The sequence below is a fragment of the Lampris incognitus genome, chromosome 6 (assembly GCF_029633865.1).
Source record: "Lampris incognitus isolate fLamInc1 chromosome 6, fLamInc1.hap2, whole genome shotgun sequence".
Classification (NCBI taxonomy): domain Eukaryota; kingdom Metazoa; phylum Chordata; class Actinopteri; order Lampriformes; family Lampridae; genus Lampris; species Lampris incognitus.
The window spans coordinates 7,635,930-7,654,786 of record NC_079216.1 but is presented as its reverse complement, the minus strand read 5'-3'; the positions used below and the strand labels follow the sequence as shown (position 1 = coordinate 7,654,786).

General features: G+C 48.1%; 1 protein-coding gene across 1 annotated transcript in view; it reads right to left on the bottom strand.

Annotated features, from left to right (window-relative positions):
- The window catches only part of nell2a (neural EGFL like 2a), a 183,550-nt gene that overhangs the window by 3,085 nt on the left and 161,608 nt on the right, over positions 1–18,857 (bottom strand). The window contains exon 18 of the mRNA XM_056281703.1: positions 13,657–13,833. Within this exon, the coding sequence (XP_056137678.1) occupies positions 13,657–13,833 (177 nt within the window). The remainder of the gene's footprint in view (positions 1–13,656; positions 13,834–18,857) is intronic.

Genomic DNA, 18,857 nt, shown 5'->3' with positions numbered 1-18,857 from the left:
AACATCAATTGCAATTAGTTAATTCTAATAAATGTTGTAACCATTTTGACATTTATTTTTTAAATATCGTGATGTACACTATAATAATCTTTCACATTGTAATGTTTTTAGTTGTAATCTTTTGCATGTTTATGCGCTGCTGTGTGTCCCTGTGTGTATAACAAGCAGAGTGTACTTGGGTTGTGCACCTGCCTATGTAGGCGCACCTTACTATCTGAATAATGCGCCCTTTAAATAGCAGGAAAATACTGCGCCATTGACTTTAGACCAGGTTTTTGTTGGTCAATGGCACAATCGCTTTCCACTGCCTCAAGATAGTAATGTGCCACCAATGCGCCTGACCACACCTCATTTTAACACCAGCACACCCATGGGCACTAGGATGGCCTCAAGTACATTTGCAATTTAAACAACGTAGGCACTGGGCGGGAAACTAGAAATGAAGGTGCAGAAACAGCGGCGATCCATTGACAGATGTCGAGTCGACGGATCCTATTCATTTTCTCTGGAGAGCAGGAGATCCGACCGCGGGGTGCGTGATGAATATGGTACCGCAAATTGACGGACCAGTCGCCGTTTCTGGATTTGCATAAACACGACTCATTTGCATGAACACGACCCCAACTTTATGCAAATGAGTCTGTCCGGTGCAACGCACCCGGCTCACAAAACTCAGATCAAATTGTCAAACTAGGCAGCGCCGATCAAATACGAATCAAGATTCTGTTACTGCGATGATTATTTCTCTCCTCACATATTTTAGTGTACTGTTCCGCTGTAAAATGAGAACGTTCTTGACCCGGCTGCCATGTTGAAAACGGACAAACTAAAACCAAACCCTGCCCAACGGCCGGAGCGTCCAGTGTGTCCAGATGCGTCCTTGCCAGATTTTGTGTCTCTTCACCTTGACTCTTGCACCGAGTGCAAGATAGGGCCCCTGAAGTCCTAGCAACATGGCAGCACACGGATAACACAAAGTTCCCTTTGCGTAGGTTTTTATTTGAACGCATGTCTAACTTGGATCTTAATAAATCTGTAGTTTTTGTGTTATGATGAACACATGTTATTTGTTCAATGGACCCAGGCAAAACATCCACGCTTATGGTGTTGTAGATAGTCACGTAGATCCTGTTCAGATGTTTGCAGGAGTCACAAGCTTGCCAAACAAACACAGATTTGCTCGGGGCATCCATGTTTTTCCAAGCTGAAGTACTAGGATGCATTTAGATTGTTAGTTAAGAATACTGACTCAGAGTTACGAGTACAGTGGATTGTTTCATTACAACCTTGGTCTTATTTTTTAGGTGTTGCCGTCATGGATATCGATAAATATATTATATTCACTGGCTTCATTGTGGAGACTTTGGGAAAGGGACCATTGCTGGGCTCAGCTTTACAACGGCATCTTATGGGGTGTCAGAACATGAGCACCTGACATGTTTCAACAAGTCCAACTTAACCCAATTATCTAGAGCGCACACTTGCAAGTGAAAATGCCAATTAAGAGTTGTTACCCGAAATGTCCAATATGATCAATGGTGGAGGACATTGCTGATGCACTTCCTGGTTAACCTGCAGGAAGTAACAGCCTATACTTAGCGTAGGTAGCAGTAACCGTCCATAAATTAGCCGGCCAGCACAACAGAGAAGTCATAGATGATGGACAGTCATGGACACAGTCTGACTGAGACACTAGGGGGGTTTGTTGTTTAAAGGACACATTTAAGGTATGTGTTCAAAGGCAATGTCTAGCTGTGGTCTCTTGTCCAAAATCTCAAAAATAAAGCCTTTGAATAAAATGATATGCATGATGGCAAAAGGTTGTAAAAAAACAAAAACAAATTGTCTTCTGTCATGCTTTTTGAATTGTCACCTTCCATTTTCCCACACTACTGATTTTCTGTACTGCAATTGCAATGAAGATAGATGCAGAGTCGAGCCACAATAAGAAAGACCCTACTGTAAGACTTTATAATACAAGTGCCTGTCAGCTGCTGTGGCATCAGCACAGCCCAGAGGCCAGAAATTCAAACATCCTCATCAACAAGAAGATGCTGTCGACATCTGCAGGCTTTACTATCAATGCCGAAGTGCCCTTGAGCAAAGAACCCGAGGCCCAGAATCTGCTGCAGAGGCGCTAAGGGCCCTGACACACCGGGCTGATGGTCGGCCATCAGTGAGCGTCTGTGACCCTAGTTTTTGCGGGGTGTCCTGCACCGTCGGCACTAGTCAGACCCCTGTCGGCAGCTTTTCAGCCGATTCAGCATGTTGAATCGGCGGAGCCCGTCAGTGAGCGAGATCACTCCGATTGGCTGTTCAGCTTAGCGAATCAGTGCTAAGCTAGCGAATCAGGGCCGTTGGCTGTAGTCTTTGCGGTGTGTTCAAGTGCTACTTTTTGGCCCAGACGGCAGGCAAGGTGAGGCGACGCAACAGTTGGCCTTCGTCGCTGCTAGTCGGTTTGGTGTGCCTGGGCCCTTACCCAAAATGTGGCCCTGCACTCTGACCGTGTGTGTGTGTCTCCTTGGAGAGAGATGTATGAAAACTGAAAAATTCCAGTTCCCCTGCATATCCCATCACTTGTAAAGTGGCCATTAAAGGGCTTCCTCTTCGTTCCTCCCTACAGGAGACTGTGGCATTGGGGTTTGATCGGTTCCATCAAAGCCCGAGCGACTCCTTGATATGCGCCTTTGATTTCTTTGTGATAGTTCAGGAGATCATTATGTGAGCCAGGCTGTTTCCATGTTTTAGGGCCTCCCACTGAAGTTTAAGCCTTCTCTCTCTACCCCGCCGTTGAAGGGCCACTGTCTATATAAGAAATCTGTCGTTTATTGTGTTTCAAAGCAGATGCCCACAGAGAATTATAACTGCTGACAGATATTATGCGTCAGCTTTGGCTGGGCGTCAGAAGGAGCTGCAGCCAACCCGAAATCGAGCTTGCACCTAAAATCAGATGATAGATTCGCCCTGTTTTCCATTACGGAGCTTTTTATCTCTGTATGTATTAAAGTGGGGTCTTGGATCTACGGACAAATCCGGTTTAATTAGCCCAAGGCCAGGACTGAATTCAAAATGTGATCAAGCATTTGCAGTCTTAAGTTTATATTTGCATTGGGTTTTTTTTCCTGTTATGCTATTCTATTAAAAAGTGCTATAAACATAGTTTATATTATAGTATTACTGCTATTGTCAAACTAGAATGCAAGTCACACAGCACTGTTCCTTTGTTTGTCCTGGGTGCTGAAATTATTTGGAAGGCCTTCGGCTGTGGAAAAACACTTCTGCTCACACCCGCCGGCAATATAACGAGATCCTGACTCACAAGTGGCCGGTTTGGCGAGAGCTCAGCTCAGGTCGTGTTTCTTGGTCTCTAACGATTGTGCGGCGGGCTGAGAGGGATTCACATCTGGGTCTGGAGAGGGATGGAGAGGAGAGAGAGCTCTGCCCCTCCGCCTCTCGTCCCTGTGTAATTTAAAGGCTCCCGCTGAGCACAGAGATATGACCGCAGCTCCGCTAAGTGTAAAAGCATTCAAGGTTCATTTCACGTCTCTGTCACGCTACCGGTGCCCCGTACCATATCTCCCAGGACCACTCTCTCTCTCCCCCCCCCCCCCCAACCCCACCCTTTCAGCTGCTGCTCCTTTTTCAATCTTTGGCTGGCAGTCGTTTGCCTGTGTGAGCGTATGTGTGCTCCTGCATGTGTGTGCATGACTGCTGCTGCTGTTGCGACAGGTGTTCCCAGGTGCATACACATGCACTTAGGTTTGTATGCGTGCGTTTTCCCCTTGGCTATCCACGCATGTGTGCAACCCACGTGTGCGCTTGTGGTGTGTGTTTCTGTGAGTGTGTTTGTTTGTGTGTCTGTTTTACACCCCTGTCATCGTGCATGTCTGCGTGAGCCTTATAAAGCTTGGATGGGTATAACGTGTGTGTGTGTTGGCATACATTTTATAATCTGCACTCCACTGTGTGTTGCGCAGCCTCAGCCGGAGCAAAGCAGAGCAAACCCATTTTAGGCCAACTGCACCACTTCCCTACAGCGTCTCAGCAACCTAGTGATTTTCAAGCCCCCACCCCCACCCCACACACACACACACATCACCTCCACCAACACCACCACGATAATGGTCTGCTGTAAGTAATCCAAGAAGCAGCCCTCAGGTCCAGCCTGAAGGACAGCGGCACAATGGGAGCAGCTGACATTACTCATTCTACACCGATCGTGGATTGGTGAGACCGGGGACCAGCTCACATTCACATGCTAATGAAGAAACTGAGTACCGTGCCAAGTGTGTCTGCGCTACACAAGCACATCTCATCTACGGGAGGAGGCTGAAAGAGGCAGTGAACGCAGGGGAAGACAGGAAAGGGAAGCTGGAGCAGCAAGTTCCATGACACTTGATTTGTGAGTCTGAACAGAAGGAGTGGTGCTGGGGGTGGGGGACAGCAGGGGAGGGACTGGAGGGGTGGTGAGTGGATGTAAAGAATGACATTTGCATTTAACAACCATATGGTTATGCTGGTGAGGAGTGTCTGAGCAGGCAGAAGCGTGCACTGCTCCTGTCAGGTTCAGCAGGCAGTGCACGCCAAGCCTCCCCCCATTGTTTGAACAGTGGGGTCTGTGGTTTTGGGGGGACGTTGGAAGAAGGTCAACATGGCCGAGTGAGTGAACAAGAAAAATAACACGCATTCGCAGTGGAAGACAGCCAGGTTGTTTATTAGAACATACAGGGAAGGGTCGGCATGTGTGTGCAATATTTGCATTATCTGCAACATCCACACGAGCGATGTCTGCATTCACTCCAAACACCACGTCCGTGGCACCGCATGCACACAGTTGCCTCCCACCCTCCATACACGTTCTCGGTATGACCTTCACCTTTTCTCTCAATGATTTCCTTCCATTTCTCCTTGTGTGAGGCAAATAGCAGTGCAGTGAGTACACGTCAACTCTCCTCCTCCCTTCCAGCCTGAAGTCGACAACTGAAACCTTTTCCAGGGAAAACTTCCTTTTCTCCTCTCCCTGGACTCCTTTTTCAGGGCACTATAGCTTAGACATTTGCGCTTGTCACTGCTGATCTATCATATGGACATACTATATTGACAATAGATAAACATATAGTGCAACCACTATACATATATCTATCTGTCTGTCCATCTGCCAACTCATCAATTCCTCCATCCATATATCGCTCACTTAGACCAGTTTCACAAGTGAAATAAAATGTGTCAACAAAAACCCATCAGACAGGGCGTCCAGGTAGCGTAGCGGTCTATTTCGTTGCCTACCAACACGGGGATCCCGGTTTGAATGCCCGTGTTACCTCCGGCTTGTTCAGGCATCCCTACAGACACAATTGGCCGTGTCCGTGGGTGGGAAGCTGGATGTGGGTATGTGTTCTGGTCGCTGCACTAGCGCCTCTTCTGGTTGGTCGGGGCACCTGTTCGGGGGGGGAGGGGAAATGTGTGTGTGTGGGGGGGGGTAGCGTGATCCTCCCACGCGCTACATCCCCCGGGTGAAACTCCTCACTGTCAGGTGAAAAGAAGCAGCTGGCGACTCCTCATGTATCAGAGGAGGCATGTGGTAGTCTGCGGCCCTCCCCGGATTGGGGTTGAGCAGCGATGGCTCGGAAGAGTGGGGTGATTGGCCTAAAACACCCCTTCAGACCTTGAGATTACAGGTCTCTGTGAATGGGCCTGTCACTGTCACAACAAACAGCGCAACAAGAAAGCACAACATTTTTCTCACTCCTAAAACGGACTTCTTTAAGAATCGAGGTGCTTGGTTTGGGAACATTTCAGACCCTTTAAGCTCCTGAATGTAGTTTTTATCATTTAAAACATGTTGAAACCTTTTCAGGACCCGTAGAGACTCTATGCTGAAAGGAGCACTAAAGCCTGACGAACTGGTGTCGTGTTTTAAAACCTGCATGCTCACAGCCCCAAACAAGTACGTATATCTCCTCTGAGCTATTTCTAAAGCTGCTTATAAGAAAAGTCGATTTAAGATGAAAAGGAGAAATACTTCTTCTATCACAAAAGGTATTTACATTTTCTTGATGTAGAAGTGGATAAAGAGGATGAAGCGCAAATGAATTTTCAAACTCGTCCTCTCTTGAATGTTTTGAAGGACACAGTCTGGCTTCACTTTTTTCCACCAGACGATTTGTTTCCTGACTTTATGAAATTCACTATCAGTCTGCTTTTTGTTTGGATTGAAGCGTGGCTTAGGGCACACGATACACAGCAGTGGTTTCCAAACTATGGGTCAAGACGGGAAGGGGAGAAATCCCACATTAAACAGGTCCTGGTTAAGTGTGGTTATCCTAACTGGGTGTTTGTCAAAGCCAGGAAGACGCCCAAACAGTGCACCAGCAGATAGAAGAGAGGAGACGGACAACTGCTGCCCAAGTGTAAACCAGCTGTGATTCTGTAGGTGGCGGCAATGTCGGAAAAGCTGAGACGTGCATTTTCAAAAGGCCATATCTCAGTTGCTTTCAAACCCCAAAACACGCTGCGCCGGAAGTTGGTCCACCCCAAGGATCGGGTCCCCCGGCACAAACAGAGCAATATAGTGTACGCTGTTAAGTGCCAGGAGGATTGCCGTGACTTGTACATTGGGGAAACTAAACAGACGCTCGCCAAGAGGACGGCACAACACAGGAGAGCTAACACGCCAGACCAGGACTACACAGTCTACACCATCTACAGGCCAGTGGCCAGTCTTTCAGGGATGAGGATGTGCACATCCTTGATAGGGAGGAACGCTGGTTTGAACGGGGAGTCAAAGAGGCCATCTATGTGAAGAGGGAACGTCCATCCCTGAACCGGGGGGGGGGGTGGAGCTAAGAGTACATCTGTCACCATCTTACAATGCTGTGATTGCAACCCTTCCCCAACCCTCTGTGAACAGTACACATGGCCATCGAAACTCTATTTAATGGTCACACCTGTATTTGCACATGAAACTGGTCGTTGGTTTGGGTCCTTAGGGAACTATATTGTACTGTGTTGTTTATAGGTGTGGGGGATACCTGCAGTCAGTAGAGACTGAAGAGGTCACTTAGTTGAGTGATGAAACGTGTCTGTCAAACGTTGTGTCCAGATGAACTGATTCAACCTTCTTTGATATGGGTGAAGACCTACAAATGGGCCACAGCAGGGGAGCAGGAGGGTCGCCGGATGTCCACATTAAACACATTTTGTTTGGAGATGCAAAATGCGTGTAACTGCATTGTCTCAAAGATACTTTTGAGCCAATGCAATGATTTAATTGTTTTCCCAATATCATTTAAACAATGTTTAATGTTGACATGTCAATCAAGGTCATTTGTATAGTCCAAAATCCCAAAGTAGTCCCAAAGGACTTTACATCCATCCATTATCCAAACCGCTTATCCTGCTCTTAGGGTCGCGGGGATGCTGGAGCCTATCCCAGCAGTCATTGGGCGGCAGGCGGAGAGACACCCTGGACAGCCCACCAGGCCATCACAGGGCTTTACAATCAGTGCAGTATATGACACCGCCTTTCATTATTAGACCCTCGACTCAGTTGAGGAAAAACTCCACAAGAAAAACCTCACCAGGACAAAAAAATAAATAAATGTAAGTGTGATAGTGGGATGTGGTTTAGCCTCGGCTGCAAGCGGAGAGAGAGGACGTGTGGGTCGCAGGAGAGCAGACGGGTTAGTGCTTGATTAAGTGACTGGCCTCAAGTGTACTCAATTAACGTGCCATGCTTTATATGCTGCAGTGAGGCTGGGTCCTGGACCGACACACTGACACGGAGAAACTGAGAAGGAGCCAAACAACAGAGGCTCCAGCACCGGCCCATACAGCCTGCGATCTGAGAGACTTTTGAACCTTGTAAATAGACCTGCAAATAAAGACCCTGCATTTTGCTAACCCGTGTTCGTCTTCCATCTGCCACAGTGAGAAACCTCAGGAGGAGCAACAGAGGTGGGGGATCCTCTTCCAGGACAGACAGACGTGAAACAGGTATTGAATGCACAGAATCCATACATTCATCCATTATCCACGCCGCTTATCCCAATCGGGGTCGCGGGATGCTGGAGCCTATCCCAGCAGTCATTGGGCGGCAGGCGCACAGAATACATGAGTAACAGAATTATAATGTACAACCGGAGATGACATACAGAGCGAGGTAATGTAGAATATGGCGAAGCATATTAAAATGTATTAGGTTATAAAAATTGTAAAGAGACTTCAAAGCATGGAGTGAATCTGAGATCATCTGAGACGTCAGGCGAGCCCGCAGATGTCTTGTCTGTTGTAGCTGGTCATGAGTAGGTCATGACTGAATACTGTAGGAGGGGACTGCTGCATTAATGAGCAGTAGACCGGACTAGCTCGTTATCTAACACCAGTAATTATCTCACTTCTTGACCTGTAGTGAGAATTTATTACTTACTTCACAAAATATTTGGTGGGTCCCGGCATGAAGATGATTGGGAAACCCTGGCACACTGTATAGTGCATGTGAAAAGTGCACAGGTGGTCGCCACAGCAGGGATCTGACCCCCAACCCTGAAAATATCATGGCATGCCCCCCAATCCAGTTTCCAAGGTGCCATCAGTCATGCTGGTGTTTTATTTGGCGTGTTAGTTGATGACATTCACCTGTTGTGCAGTTTATTCCACGAAGCTATTTTCAAAGGAACAATAAGCACAGAAGATATACAGTGATATACACTAACAAGCCATGCTAGTGACTGCAAATAAAGAGCTCACACAACTATGATGTCCGTCTCCAAAAGTGATGATTTCATGGTGGCTGCCATAATGCCCCGGGACTGCTCACCTAAACCCTGTGACGTCACGTCGGTTCGACACACAGAGCAAAGCCTCAAGTCAGTGTTGCGGGCCAATCGATCAACCACTTTCGACACCATTTTCCTGCACTGAAGGACAACATAGGTCTAATTTGACTTCTGTGTCACTTTTTGCCACCCCCCCCTTCCGAGCCGTCCCGGTCGCTGCTCCACCCCCTCTGCTGATCCGGGGAGGGCTGCAGACTACCACATGCCTCCTCCCATACATGTGGAGTTAGCAGCCGCTTCTTTTCACCTGACAGTGAGGAGTTTCACCAGGGGGACGTAGCGCATGGGAGGATCACGCTATTCCCCCCGGAACAGGCGCCCCAAGTAACTGGGGGGGTGGTGGCGCTAGTGCAGTGACCAGAACACATACCCACATCCGGCTTCCCACCCATAGACACGGCCAATTGTGTCTGTCGGGATGCCTGACCAAGCCGGAGGTAACACAGGGATTCGAACCAGTGAGCCCCGTGTTGGTAGGCAATGGAATAGACCACTACGCAACCCAGAAGCCCTACCTGACTTTACCATATGCATTTTGTGTGTCTCTCCTACATTTGGTCGTGACACCGGTGTACTTGAGTCTACGTGACAGCGAGCAACATGGAACATGGCGTAGAAGAGCAACAGCGGTGCAAAATCGCTCACAGCTTTCTCATAAATGCTCAAACACGCCTGAAACCTTTCTCACAGGCTCTTAACATTGCAAGTGACAGACGCAGCGTGTGTTTAAGACCTGGCACAACAGGTGAATGTGATTAACTACCTGGTAGAATAGAAAACCAATAATGCTGCAGGTTCAGGGGAACCGCAGTTGAAAAACGGTGATTAAAAAAAAAACCAGTTTAAACGATCGTTTCAAATCAAATCCAGCCAATCGATTCACAGTTTCAGTCACCTCCCAAATGTGATGTCAGATGAGCTACATTTTAAAATGGCTTGCAACGGCTGCTCGCCTCTTCACCCGGTGGCATAGTACCAGGTCTTTAAAGTGTCTATGTATTACGCCACCTGGTGGGATGTATATCCAGTGGATATAAAAAGTCTACGCTCCCCCGTTAAAATGGCAGATTTTTATGATGTAAAAAAATGAAACCAAAATAAATCATGTCAGAACTTGTGTGAAATTGCAACCTATAAAATTCAAATGAAAAAGAAACTGACACCTTTTAGGGAAAAAAAAAAAAGAAAAAATATAAAACGTAAATAAAAAAAACTTGTTATGTATAAGTGTGCACACCCCTAAACTAACACTTTGTTGAAGCACCTTTTGGTTTTATTACAGCACTCAGTCTTCTTGCTTAAGAGTCTGTCAGCTTGGCAATATTTCCCCACTCTTCCTTGCAAAAACGTTTTAGATCTGTCAGATTGTGAGGGCATCTCCTGTGCACAGGCCTCTTCAGGTCACCCCACACATCTTCTGGGGATCTTCTTGGAATGACCCAGCCAGGTCTGAGCCCTGGCTGGGTCGTTCCAAAACACCGATCTTCTTTTGGTGAAGCCATTCCTTTGTTGATCTGGATGTATGCTTTGGGTGGTTGTCAGGCTGAAAGGCGAAATTCCTCTCTTACTACTACTTTCGGCTGCTCCCGTTAGGGGTCGCCACAGCGGATCATCCATTCCCATCTCTTCCTGTCCTCTGTATCTTCCTCTGTCACACCAGCCGCCTTGCACAACTCTGCCAACTCTTCGTCAGTGCCACTGTCTCCGAACCATACAACATAGCTGGTCTCAACCATCTTGTAAACCTTCCCTTTAACTCTTGCTGGTATGCTTCTGTCGCAAATCACTCCTGACACTCTTCTCCACCCTGCCTGCACTCTCTTCTTCACCTCTCTCCTGCACTTCCTGTTACTTTGGACAGTCGACCCCAAGTATTTAAACTCATACGGCTGAAATTCCTCTTGATCTTCAGCTTTCTAGCAGACACCTGAAGGTTTTGTGTCAAAATCTGGGTTTGATTTATGGGGGCACTAAGGGGAGCTTGGCTCCTCTGGAAAGGATATGAGCTCCCTTGAAAGCCTACTTTGAGAAATTTAGGGGGAGCTCTGAAACATCATCCATTTTTTGTCACAGGTTTATAGATATATTTTTTATCTGTACGTTAAGGTTCCTGAAATTAATAATAGTAACAACATGCCATTGTTGTGTTTACACACTCATTATATTCCAATTTCCAAACATTTGTCTCTACTATAACAATCATAATGCTGTGTCTCTTCCTGCTGTGGTCATCTATGTGTGGCAGCGCACTGAAATCACTACGTTTACATCACCACTAGAACTTCTCTTCACTGAGTTGGCTAGCAAACAAGTTATCCTATGGTCGCTTCTGATTTAAGGTAAGAATAAGGCAATTACTTGCTCGAGTTGTGCGTTTGTGAGAACTGGCTGTAGCCCTGTTTTGTTATGACTGTTATGTGATTCTGTTTACCAGACTGACTTGCACGAAGTAGGAAAGGCTTGCCTATAATATAGGCAATGTGTGCTATGCGTCCTGTTTTATGCAAGACCAACAGTTGAGGCTGTGTGCATGTTCTGATACTGTCACATGATGTAACCTAGGTCTGGTCTGTTTAGAAGCATAGCACAAACCATTGGCCGATTCCCTGTGCGGGTTTTTTGTTGTTGTTGCTCGAGTGATATTATTATTAATATGAATGATGATGATAAATCATCATCATTCATATTAAACATTGCAACAGTGAATTGTGTTTCTGCAATTTACCCTGCACGCCCATGTAGTCACGTGCATGTGACATGTGTAGTAGGCTCCCCTGAAAGCCAGTGTGTATTTCAAACCCTGTCCAAAATTGACTGGTATTTGGAGCTAGTCATGAGTCCTTCCACCTTGACTACCGCCTCAGTTCCAGCTGAAGAAAAGCAGCCCCAAAGCCTGATGCTGCCATTACCATGTTTCACCGTGGGGATGGTGTTCCTCTGGTGATGTGCTGTGTTGTTTTTGTGCCAAACATACCTTTTGGAATTATGGTTATAAAAATTCAACCCTGGGGCGTCTGGGTAGCGTAGCGGTCTATTCCGTTACCTACCAACACAGGGATCGCCGGTTCGAATCCTTGTGTTACCTCCGGCTTGGTCGGGCGTCCCTACAGATGCAAATGACCGTGTCTGTGGGTGGGAAGCCGAATGTAGGTATGTGCCCTGGTGGCTGCACTAGCACCTCCTCTGGTCGGTCGGGGAATAGCGTGATCCTCCAACGCGCTATGTCCCCCAAGTGAAACTCCTCACTGTCAGGTGAAAAGAAGCAGCTGGCGACTCCACATGTATGGGAGGAGGCATGTGGTAGTCTGCAGCCCTCCCCGGATCGGCAGAGGGGGTGGAGCAGCGACTGGGACGGCTCGTAAGAGTGGGGTAATTGGCCGGGTACAATTGGGTTTTAAAAAATAAAAAAATTCAACCTTGGTCTCATCAGACCATAAAGCGTTTTCCCACATGGTTTTGGGAGACTGGATGTATCTCCATGCAAAATGTATCCGGGCTTGGATGTTTTTTTTAGTTTTGTTTTTCATGTGAAAGGCTTCCGTCCTGCTGCCCATAGCCCAGATATATGAAGAATACGGGAGATTGTTGTTACATGTCGAGAGCAACCAGTGCCATGCCAGAAATTCTTCTGCGGCTCCTTTAATGTTGTCGTAGGCCTCTTGGCAGCCTCCCCCACCAGTTTTCTTCTCGTCTTGTGAGTTTTGGAGGGCTTGAAATGTCTCTGATTGTTTTTTCATGTTACTTTCATAGTTTGCAGTTTCACATGAAGGGTGGCAAAAGTTCTGACATGATTCATCTTGGTTTCATTTTTTTACATCACAAAAACCTGCCATTTTAACAGGGGTGTGTAGACTTTTTATATCCACTGTATATACACCAGGTACTACCCGGTGTATTCTGCACCTGGTGGTACGATACCAGGGTTGCGTTTGAAATCACATACTACATACGTGTACCTTCCTCCAGTGTACTAGTACATGAGTAAAAATTATAATGGGTATTTTGACACACTACTTCATCACAGAGCTGCGCCGCTTTCTTTCAGCTCTTTGGGTGTTAATGACAGCGCGCTGTGTGTGAACCTCTACCGGTGTTGTGACCCACATCTTTTTTTAAACAGGTTCCACCATTCGGTTTTTTATTTCTAGTTTTTCCCTTTATCCCACCTGATTAACCCAATGGCATATGGCCGGAACTCTTGTCGAATAACGCCCCTGGCTCACGTTTCCACAGGAAGGAGATAGTCGTAACACCAGCTTCCTTCAAACTCGTGTCGGCTGCTCTCGCTATTCTACACGCTGAAGCCTCGCATGGATTGCATCACCTTCAGGCCGCGAAGGAGACGTAGGGAGAATGCTTTCAGTTGCTTGACTGTAGGCGCCCGGATGGGCAAGAGGGGTCGCTGGAGAACGACGAGTCCCCGAACACTACACCGATCTACACCCACTATCCCTCGGGTAAGGGTGGCCTAATGAATGCCTTATCCCGTGGACGCTCTGGCCGTGACCGGTTACGGCGAGTCTGAGATACCAACCTCCCAGCCACATGACAAGCGGGTTGCCAGAACAGCGGTTTATTCCGCTCGGCCATCAGAGCAGCCAGGTTCCACCATTCTGCCAGCTGGGTTTTGTATCGCCCTCCACCATTGTTGATTGTTGTTGCGCAGTACTGCAATGCATTATGGGATATTCGTGCCAGTGTAGTGTTAGCATTCTCTTGATATTTCTCTGGATGTAGTATGACATCCGGGTATTTTTCAAATACTATTTGATGCATGACTATGGTCTCAGATCCAACCCACCACTCCCCCTTCACTCACCAGGCACTGGCACTGCTGGCAGTTCTCCACCCAGGTGTCTCCGCTGCCGTAGGTGAGCAGGCCGTTCTGGTGCAGACACTGGCTGCTCAGCCGCGGGTCGCATTCGGGGCAGCAGAAGAGGTCGGCGTTGGGGTTGTCACAGTCACACACCATCCTGCGGCACATCACCTGGCCGGCCTGCACACACCGGGCAAAGGTATAACAGCTGTCATTTTGTCCACATGACTGTGCAAGGGAACCGCACACACACATACACAGACGGACTCACACATGAACAGCCTCACACGTGAAGGTTTTGACATTATCTTGACACTGATGCCCAACGACCATTTGAGATCTGAAGAGGTGTAATTTGGCCAAGCAGCTGGTGGTTTTTTCTTCTCACGTAAAAGCAAATTATATAGCGTAATTTTACTGTATGAAATGTGCTTTACAATTGAAGTTTGACTGAATGATCGAACATGCTGGGTACAAGTGCCGTGGGTCTGAATCCAACTCATGATCTCAAAAACTAGATGTAAAAAAATCTCAGTTAGGTCTGGGCCATAGAGGATTTGCAGAACAACAGGAAAGAGTACACCAAAAAGCCAGGATGTTTGACAATCACAAGTACTGAAGTTCTTGACAGTCATCTTTGTTAACTTTTTGGAGCATCGAAGGGGCGTGGCGGTCTATTCCGTTGCCTACCAACACGGGGAGCGTCGGCTTGAATCCCCGTGTTACCCCCGGCTTGGTCGGGCGTCCCTACAGACACAAATGGCCGTGTCTGCGGGTGGGAAGCTGGATGTGGGTGTGTGTCCTGGTCGCTGCACTAGCGCCTCCTCTGGTCAGTCGGAGGAACTGGGGGGAATAGCGTGATCCTCTCACACGCTACATCCCCCTGGCGAAACTCCTCACTGTCAGGTGAAAAGAAGCGGCTGGTGACTCCACATGTATGGGAGGAGGCATGTGGTAGTCTGCAGCCCTCCCCGGGACGGCTCGGAAGAGTGGGGGTAATTCACCAAATACAATTGGGGAGAAAAAAAGGGGGGGGGGTCCAAAAACATTTTCGTTAGCTTTTTGGAAACGGATGTCAGTGGTGGGGTTTTCATAAAGCCAGTTTAAGTGAAACGTGACGTTTCGAATGGAAACCAAAAAAAATCCCAAATATCGCAAAAAAGTTTGTGCGCTGGGTTGAGGTGGTTTTTGTCTTTTGTGGTTAAGAGTTCATTTGCTGACTGTCCCGTGGAAACACGTGTGCCAGATGAAAAATTCAGCGTTAATAGAGTTTAATCACACGATGAGCTTAGGGTGACCATACGCCCTGTTTTCCAGCCTACTTTCACCTCCATGCCCTGTATTTCCGTGCCTGGTGGTTTGTGTGGTTATTCTGTATGTGTACCAGCAGTGTTATTGTGGTTGTTTAAAGGACATTGGAGTGAATTCCGTGTTTTAGAATAGCCTACGTGTAATACCTGCTACAACCACCAAACGGATAAGTCATAATGTTGTCCACCTCGCAACGACGGCCACGCGGAAGAAACATGGGAGGTTGCAGCAGTGTAGCGCAAATGTCACAAAAGCGAGTGCGTTTGTTCAACGAAGATCTTCAGAAACAGGTCAAATGTCTCAAAAAAGACTCGTCAGTAGCGGATAAGAGTAAGGTTGTTTGCCAAACAGGTGGAGCTCATTTTTCGATGGCTCACGGAGGACGTACGGATGGATATCACTCCACATCTTCGCACAAAAAAGCATCGTCATTTTTCACATCATCGTTTTTCGTGTTTCTACCGCAGAGCCACAGAAAGACCGTTGGTTTGCTGGAGGACGGCGAGTGAGAGGGAGGGGTGAGGGTGACCCAAATTAACTGTGCGAGTCGGTGCTAGAGCGGGCTCGCAATGGTAATAAAAAGGGCAATAAACGTTCTTCTGTGACTATGTCTCAACCTCCTCTTTGTCCGGACACCCGGTGAGTTTAAAATGCTACGATAGTGACAGTGCTGAATGTTAGCAATACTTGAATGCCAGTATTTGGGTTAATAAAGAAGAGTTACATGAATCTGGTGTTAACATTGTGTAACTTATAGTAGTGGCCACTATGTATTTTAAATGAGTTGCAGTTGGATACTATGTCCCGTATTCAGCCTCTGGGACTACGGCCACCCTAGATAAGCTGGTTCTTCATCTCTACTGGTCAGTCTTTCTTGTGGAGGTTACACTATGGACACGTGATGTAGGACATGTAAAACTACGCTCCCGGTTTTGTTCACTTAAACTGATGCGACGGAAACACACCTAGTCCACATTTTAATTTTTGGGACTTGATCAAATGTGCTCGACAGTTGAACGGAAACGTAGATAATGACTTTTCACATCTGAACCCTCCAACTCGGCAAGTACTTAACAAACAAACACCCAACAATGCAGCACTGCCCATCACACACACACACACACACACGCCCTTGGACCTCACCCGGTATTTGTTCTCCCATGGAGCACGTGTTGCATTGTGATGCAGGAAGTGTCCTGTGTGAGTAACGCTGATGGGGTTTGACCGCGCGGACGTGATCAGCTCGGTGTTTCTGACCTTGGTGTCTCTCATCCATTTAGTCCAGCCTCTCCTCCTCTAATATCCAGCTGCATCTCCGCCTCCCAAAGCAACAACACGTCTCCATCCCCCCCCCCGCCCGCCGCCGCCGCCGCCCAACACAACCAGTTTTGACAGGCAGCCCTTCAATCTCTCTAATCAATTAAAACGACTCATTTAATTAGTGCACCGTTTCTACCCCGGTCCTTTGTAATCAAATGAATAATTTGCCGCTTGATAATTCACTACCGATACTAATCCTCCATAATCACCCCGCCACCCTGTCTGCCAGACGCCTGGCATTAGGGCGGCTGACACGCCGGAATTACAGAGCGTGACTGGACTGTGACCCGATCATCGTTAACGGGGGAAAGGGACCCGCTCGGCTTCGCCAAAATGAGTTTTTCCAGTGCACCACGGGCGACCTGTCAGTTAGGTCAGGTCTGATGAAAAACCGGATGCTGCAGCATCAACAATGGACCGGGTCACCGTTTGTCCCAGGGGACCGAGACAAATAAAGGGGACATTTCGCAGAGTGCGCCCGCTTTTAATGAACGAGTCATTACGCAGTGACGGCTCGTCGTTACCGCGACGGCGTTCACATAAATCTGCTGTACACTGTTCAGGCCTCCATCTGCACTCGCCTCACTCCCCTCCTATACTGCCTCCCTGCGCTCCTCTCTGCTCCCTCTCCCTCGCTCCCATCCGTCTTCCTCTGTGCGTCTTTTTGTATTACTGCTCCCATCCATCTACCTCTCTCTCACTTTCTCTCACACACTCTCGCTCCCTTTCTCTCTCTCTACCTCACACACCCTCCATCTCTCTCACTCACACACCCTCCATCTCTCTCACTCTCTCTCTCTACCTCACACACCCTCCATCTCTCTCACTCTCTCGCTCCCTTTCTCTCTCTCTACCTCACACATCCTCCATCTCTCTCACTCGCACTCTCTCGCTCCTTCTCTCTACCTCACACACCCTCCATCTCTCACACACTCTCGCTCCCTTTCTCTCTCTCTACCTCACACACCCTCCATCTCTCTCACTCCCTTTCTCTCTCTCTACCTCACACACCCTCCATCTCTCTCTCTACCTCACACACCCTCCATCTCTCTCACTCCCTTTCTCTCTCTCTACCTCACACACCCTCCATCTCTCTCTCTACCTCACACACCCTCCATCTCTCTCACTCCCTTTCTCTCTCTCTACCTCACACACCCTCCATCTCTCTCTCTACCTCACACACCCTCCATCTCTCTCTCTACCTCACACACCCTCCATCTCTCCCACTCCCTTTCTCTCTCTCTACCTCACACACCCTCCATCTCTCTCTCTACCTCACACACCCTCCATCTCTCTCACTCCCTTTCTCTCACTCTACCTCACACACCCTCCATCTCTCTCACTCCCTTTCTCTCACTCTACCTCACACACCCTCCATCTCTCTCACTCCCTTTCTCTCTCTCTACCTCACACACCCTCCATCTCTCTCTCTACCTCACACACCCTCCATCTCTCCCACTCCCTTTCTCTCTCTCTACCTCACACACCCTCCATCTCTCTCACTCCCTTTCTCTCTCTCTACCTCACACACCCTCCATCTCTCTCACTCCCTTTCTCTCTCTCTACCTCACACACCCTCCATCTCTCTCTCTACCTCACACACCCTCCATCTCTCTCACTCCCTTTCTCTCTCTCTACCTCACACACCCTCCATCTCTCTCTCTACCTCACACACCCTCCATCTCTCTCACTCCCTTTCTCTCTCTCTACCTCACACACCCTCCATCTCTCTCTCTACCTCACACACCCTCCACCTCTCTCTCTACCTCACACACCCTCCATCTCTCCCACTCCCTTTCTCTCTCTCTACCTCACACACCCTCCATCTCTCTCTCTACCTCACACACCCTCCATCTCTCTCACTCCCTTTCTCTCACTCTACCTCACACACCCTCCATCTCTCTCACTCCCTTTCTCTCACTCTACCTCACACACCCTCCATCTCTCTCACTCCCTTTCTCTCTCTCTACCTCACACACCCTCCATCTCTCTCTCTACCTCACACACCCTCCATCTCTCCCACTCCCTTTCTCTCTCTCTACCTCACACACCCTCCATCTCTCTCACTCCCTTTCTCTCACTCTACCTAACACACCCTCCATCTCTCTCACTCCCTTTCTCTCTCTCTACCTCACACACCCTCCATCTCTCTCTCTACCTCACACACCCTCCATCTCTCTCACTCCCTTTCTCTCTCTCTACCTCACACACCCTCCATCTCTCTCACTCCCTTTCTCTCACTCTACCTAACACACCCTCCATCTCTCTCACTCGCACTCTCTCGCTCCCTTTCTCTCACTCTACCTCACACATCCTCCATCTCTCTCACTCGCACTCTCTCGCTCCCTTTCTCTCACTCTACCTCACACACCCTCCATCTCTCTCACTCGCACTCTCTCGCTCCTTCTCTCTACCTCACACACCCTCCATCTCTCTCACTCAGTCTCTCACTCCCTTTCTCTCTCTACCTCACACACCCTCCATCTCTCTCACTCAGTCTCTCACTCCCTTTCTCTCTCTCTACCTCACACACCCTCCATCTCTCTCACTCCCTTTCTCGCTCTCTACCTCAC